General features: G+C 25.2%; 2 protein-coding genes across 8 annotated transcripts in view; both read left to right on the top strand.

The window, feature by feature from the left end:
* LOC106787721 overlaps positions 1-303 on the top strand; it is a 5,084-nt gene extending 4,781 nt beyond the window's left edge. For all 3 annotated transcript variants that reach the window (XM_014750327.1, XM_014750329.1, XM_014750328.1), the window contains one exon: positions 111-303. In XM_014750327.1, the coding sequence (XP_014605813.1) occupies positions 111-293 (183 nt within the window). In that variant the 3' untranslated portion in view covers positions 294-303. The remainder of the gene's footprint in view (positions 1-110) is intronic.
* A 3,294-nt stretch (positions 304-3,597) lies between these two features.
* LOC106787724 (parathyroid hormone/parathyroid hormone-related peptide receptor-like) overlaps positions 3,598-6,465 on the top strand; it is an 18,439-nt gene continuing 15,571 nt past the window's right edge. For 2 of the 5 annotated variants that reach the window (XM_014750334.1, XM_014750339.1), the window contains exons 1-2: positions 3,602-3,628; positions 4,595-4,680. The gene's annotated coding sequence lies outside the window, so the exon portion shown is untranslated. Of the gene's footprint in view, positions 3,629-4,534; positions 4,681-6,465 lie in introns of all 5 variants that reach the window. The other 3 variants (XM_014750338.1, XM_014750337.1, XM_014750336.1) reach the window with 3 other exon arrangements.

Below are 6,465 nucleotides of genomic sequence, written 5' to 3'. Positions count from 1 at the left end.
TATATATAGTATATATATATTTGTGTCTGCTGGATTCATTTTTATTGCTTCTTTCTTACTTTCTTCTTGATATTTTTTGTTTTTATTTTTTTTTTTGGGTTTCATTTTAGGTCTTTCAAGAACTCACTCCGCAAGTAATAGAAATCATTAAGCCAGACATACTCCCAGGAATCAAGAGTTACGTGGCCAGTAGAGTCAACGAAACGATCCAACATTTGACCATGAGAGACTTGTTTAATATTCTCTTGGGAGAAAATGAAATTCGTGATATTGCTCATCTAATCATACCGTGATATTAAATTATATATGTCGCACCTTTTTTTTTTTTTGCCCCTTCCCCATAATTTTTTTCTTATTCTCTTTTCCTTTTCGAAAGAACTTTTTTATTTCTCCTACCTCCATCCCCCCCTCCTCCCCAACCTCCCTACTCCTTTCTCATTTTTTGTCATTACTTCATCCTTTCCTTTTTTTGTTTTGTTTAACTATCAATTTTATTAGCATAATTTTTTGTAGAATCTCAGGAAATGATCGATTAATTATGCCGATTAAGAAGGTGTAGGTTTTATTTTTCTTTTTTTTTTTTTCTATTTTCTTCTTATTCGTTGACTTTAAGAAAAAATAAGTTATAATTTAGCAAAAAAAAAAAAATTGATATAATTGTGTAATTTTTTTCCTTTCTTTTGTTTTTTTTTTTATGAAGCATGCATGCCATTAGACACGAATCTTATGTAAAAACTCTCTGGTATAGGATTCATTCGATAATTCTTTTTTTTTTTCTTCTTCTGTTTCTTTCTTTTTTTCTTTTTTCTTCTCAAGAGTTTCCTTTCGTATTAAAAGGAATACGGTGTATAGCATTAGTCGCGTATTGCAAAAGAATTCGTACGACATCATTGTAGATTGCATTACGTTCCTATTCAAATTGTATTTTCGAAAGACGTTCATCAAACACACAAACACATACACACACGTTGAATGTTTAATTCATTCGATTTGTACATCGATATTATTTTATATGTGTTGCACCAAGATTCTAATATATTTTCCAATTCAATTTGTTTAACATAATAGCACAAAATATTCAAATGTATATTAATTTAATAGGATAAAAAATCCTATATATCGTTGTATGATCAAGAGATAAAATTTTTTTAAATATAATATAACAGTTAGTTATTATTTTTTTTTTTTTTTTAGATAGTTCGAATACTAGTTATATACGCAATTTTTGTCTCGAAGATTTTTATGGGGGTTTTTTTTATTTGTAGGCTGTGCAAATTGTTAGAAGAAAAAAAAAAACAAGAACATGAGGAAAAATGAATATATAATTAACAAAACAAAATATAATATATCTTATCATCAAAGTGTTACGAACACACACAGTGATCTACAAAATCGTAGGAATATTATATTCTACGATTTTTAATAAACTAAGATTTTTTTTTTCTTTTTTTTTATTGTTGTTGTTAACAATGACAATCCTTTTTCTTATCCCCTCTATCTACTGACATTATCTATCTGTCTCACGTGTCATTTTTCTCGAGATTATACAATCAAGTCCTAACGAGATACAGTTGTCACAGGCAAGTTGTTGCTTAATCAATAATTAACTACACACAAATACCCACACATACATATATATTTATTTAATCATCCAAAAATGTATTGGTCAAATGATTCGCGATTTATTTACAATTCTACTATGATAAAATAAATAAAATATAAATAGACAAGCATTATCCCCGCGTTCGTGTTAAGAATCTTTCCTATCTTACACAATTAGATAGGAAATCAATGATAAATAAAATTAATACGAATTATAATCTTAAGATAATCAAATATTCTTTTTTTCGAGTATTTCTTCGACAAAGATATATCGATTATAATCAATATCATTTTCTATGTTTTATAAATAAACACACACATATATACACGTACGCATACTGGTATTGTACGTTTAATTCAGAAATGTATAAATTAGTTATAAATTTACGCGAGTTTTTGATACGAATGAATGGCGTTGAATTATTAATTTTTATATATATGTACCTTTTTTTCTTTTATCTTTATTTTGTAATTTTGAAAAAAAAAAATATTAAAAATCGCAACGGTTGCCGCGTGGAAATTTAATTGGATTTATATGCATTCGAGTTTTTCTCGAACGTGTAAATGTGCGAGTAATGTACGAGTAAAGAAAAACAACAACAACAACAAAAAAGAATTAAATAAAATAAAATAAAACGAAGCCAAAAAAAATGAAATATACTAATCGACAAATTTGTCGCGATTCAAAAAGATTTCTATTATTTTTACTTTATTTGCAAATAAATAAATGTATTTTGTATATACAACTTTATTATATATAAAATTATGTATATAAAAAAAAAAAAAAAGAAGAAAGAGTATTATTACAAATGTGATGAATAAAAAAGAACATTCCGGAGAGCGTAATTATTTATTGTAAACCCCCTCCCCCTCCTCCTTCGCCCCCATCTAATGAAATGGAAAATTATTATTATTATTATTAAATTAAAAAAGAAGAAGAAGAAGTTGAAAAAAAAAAGAATGAAATCTAATGAAAAAATTTAATGAAAATATAGAAAACTAATTTTTCGATCGAGAACAATTTTTATCTATTTTTTTCCTTTATTATAAGCGTTTTACTCTTCGCGAATAATTTTATCCAAATCCTTTTTTATCGACGATTTGATCATCTCATATTTCTCTCTCAGTCTCTCTCTCTCTCTCTCTCTCTCTCTCTCTCTCTCATTCTCATTCTCTTTCGTTATCTCATTCCTCCCTTTTAGTTCAATTTACCTTTTCAAATATTTTCCAAGTATCAGGTATTTAAACTGAGAAACGTTTGATTATTCCTATTATAATACTTTCATTTTGAAATTGGGAATTTTCCATAATTTATGGTGCATAATATAATGCTTCCTTTTCTTTTCCTTCTAGTTTTAACAATTAATATGCAACAATCGATAGAAATATAATATGTATATAATGTAGAAAATTAAAAGTAATAATAATTTAATTGGAGGGAGAGGTTTTGGTTAAAAAATTGTAAGAATAACAGAGAAGGATTGATAGTAAGAAAAAAAAGAATAATTATGGTCAATGATAAAAAAAATATAATAATAAAACGGAGATAAATTTGTATTAATATAAAAAGTAAATAATATATATATATATATATTATATAAAAGTTGTCAGCCTTGATAATATATAAACAAACTTTTATTAAGCGAACAAAAAAATGTATATAAAATGTATATTATAAAGAAAAATTAGATTTTGTTTTCGTTTTAGTTTAAATTAAAGATGACTTTTTGTCAATCCATCCCCATACATGTATGTTAAATAATTTATATGGTAAAAAGATAGAATTTATTGATTTGAAATGTATTTATTATTGAAATGTTTTTTTAACGAAAAATTACAAAAAAATTCGTTTAAAAAAGGGTAAAGAATATAATAACGAGAAAGAGAAAGAGTAAGATAGATAGATATAGTAGAGAAGAAGGATGCTAGGTTGGAAAACGAACGGACATGCGTAAGATTAAACGATATATACCATCCGTGGAAGTCAGTATCGTTTAAACTTCGCACGACGACGGTCGCGTATATGGTATTTACCTTCTGTTTATACTAATTCTCATATTCTCAGTGATATCTTATAAAACAAACACACACACACATGATATTTAATCGAACAATTTTTTATATCCCAAAATTTCGATTGAAAAATAATAATTTAAATATTATAGAATAAAATGGAAATGTATAAAGAATTTTTCACTACGCGTAAACAAATAAAAATAATATGAAGAATTGAATAGGGGACTGTTAAAAACAAGTAAATATAAAAATCAAATATAATAATAGGGAAAAGAAAAACAAAAAGTTTCATTTTTTCGAGAAGTAACGAAAAAGAAGTAAAAGAAATTTTTTCAAAGGAGCACGTTTTACGCGCACGTTTAAACTACCCCGTTTGATTTCTAAATAAAACAACCACAATAAAAAGAAGAAATAGAAATAAAAGAACATATCTGTTAAAGGGGAAAAAGAAAAATATTACATCGCGTACGTGGAAAAATAAAATAATAAAACGAGAGTGTGTGTTTGTGTATGCACGTGTGTGAGAGAAAGATAGACAGAGAGAAAAGAAATATATAAATAAAAAATGAAAAGTAAAAGTAAAATATTTCTAACGTTAAATTTGTTTTCATGGAAATCAACAAATCAGGGTAATCTGGCGGATAAACTTCTTCTTCTTCTTCTTCTTCGATACTTATCGGAATTTATAAACGAACGACTCATCGAAAACTCTTTAGTTCAGAAAAATATTTCTCGTGTATTAAAACGCGCTATCGTGTATTCTGTTAATTCCGTGACTTATATATATATGTGTGTGTACGTAAATAATACTTATACATAAATACATTTATATATCCACACACACATATATATATTTAAATACTACGTATATATCACATATAAACACATAAAATATCTAATATAAAACACATAAAAGCTTTTATAGGTATAAAAATGTAAAAATTTATTGAGAAAGGTATTCCTGTCACTTCGATAGATCATATCTTTATCGAGAAAGATCGTATTGCCGATTATGACAATGTCAATGATGCTTCATGTTCAATAATGACGTTTCACTAAACGGTAAGTACAATAGTTATTTTATATACTATATATATCTATATATATGTTATGTCATATAGTTTTAACTATCATCGATAATTTTCAATGTTGTTTTCTTTGTTTTAATTATTATCTTATTTTTATGATCATAGTATTATATATAAATACAGATGCGATTTATAATCTCGAAATCTTTTAATCTTCAAAACAAATGTCGTTGTTATAATGATCGATAGATGACTGTATACTTATTTACAATACTCGAGAAAGATATTATTTATGCTAACGAATGTGTGTGTGTGGATGTGTTTCATACATCAATTAAGTTTATTTATTTTTTATTAGGTAATGATTATTTATTTTTATTTAATATCTATTTATTATTAAATTATTTCTCTCTGTTTTCTCATTTATTTATATTTCAGTTACTTTTATTTTTAATTTCTACAAAGATGTTCAGGCAAAAATATAATCTTTTCCAATTAAAAATTAGCAATAATTTATAATAATAGTTTTAATAAAATTTGTTAGTTTTACGGTTCGAATATATATTCATGATAATATTCGTGTTTCATGTCAAAGTTAAAGTAATCCTATTAACGATATACTTGTTAGAAAAATTTTCAAATATTGTAAATTACCATATTACCTTGACCTATTATATATATATAATGTCTTAAATTTTAATACTTCAATTTAAATATAATCTCGTTTATATATATTGAAACATTGAATATTTTTATATTAAAAATTATGTGATTACAATTAGGCCCCCCCCCCCCAATGACTATTAATTAATATCAAACAAATATATTTTTCATTAATAAACGAATAAAACATAATAATGAACTCACGTATATTTCACAATAATTATTTAAAAAAAAAAATAAAATAAATTATTAGTAGTATAGTTTTTTTAAGTTTGTTTGAATTTGAATAGGAGATAAGTTATTTTTCAATTTTTTTTTAAAGGATAATACACGACGATGTAAGAATGAAATAAGGTTTTGTTCAAACAACTTGTTGATCTTCCTACGCCTTGACGTCATCTATCGCATCGTATAACTTTCGGTTTATGTTACATGATACTATTAAATACTAAATTAATGTTCATACGTGTTGTTTATTCCGCTTATATGGTTCCGGTTACTTTAACTCGTTCTCACTTTTGTTGAAGGGCACGACATAATGATAATGACACGAACATGGTCATCAGACGCATTAACTTGATTAAACATTCTTTAGTTTGTGTTATTAAGTCCTGAGCAAACACATAAACATACACACATGCAATCCTCTCTCGAAAGAAATTCATACATATGTGATATATTTTAAAAAAAAAAAGAAAGGAAGAAAAAGAAGATAAACAGAAATATTTTCTCAACGAACATCGCGAATTGTGTGATTTGTAATATTTAATACGATTATATAAAAAAGAAACAAAAGAGAAAAATATCCGATTTATAATTAAAATATCATATAAAACACAAACGGTAAAATTCATTAATTATTATTTAAACGAGGTTCGATGATATATTTAATTAAACGATAACCAAAGATCGTGAAGATAAATTCTATAATAAATTCTTTTCAACATATATATATTTATTATAACATTGTAAAAGAATGATTTAAACAATTATATTATATTATTTAATAATGTGGTAAATATTCAAGGGAAAAAGAACGAATAATTCGAATTGCGTTTCATTGGATGAGATAATAATAATAATAATAATCAAACAAAAGAAACATTTATTGCTTCTTTTATAACATTAAAAAAACTCTTTTTTTTTTTCTTTCTCC

Source organism: Polistes canadensis, unplaced genomic scaffold (genome assembly GCF_001313835.1).
Source record: "Polistes canadensis isolate GaletaPanama2010 unplaced genomic scaffold, ASM131383v1 scaffold_111, whole genome shotgun sequence".
In the NCBI taxonomy this organism is placed as follows: Eukaryota; Metazoa; Arthropoda; class Insecta; order Hymenoptera; family Vespidae; genus Polistes; species Polistes canadensis.
Note: the sequence above shows the minus strand (reverse complement) of the source record. Positions and strands in the feature narration are given on the sequence as shown.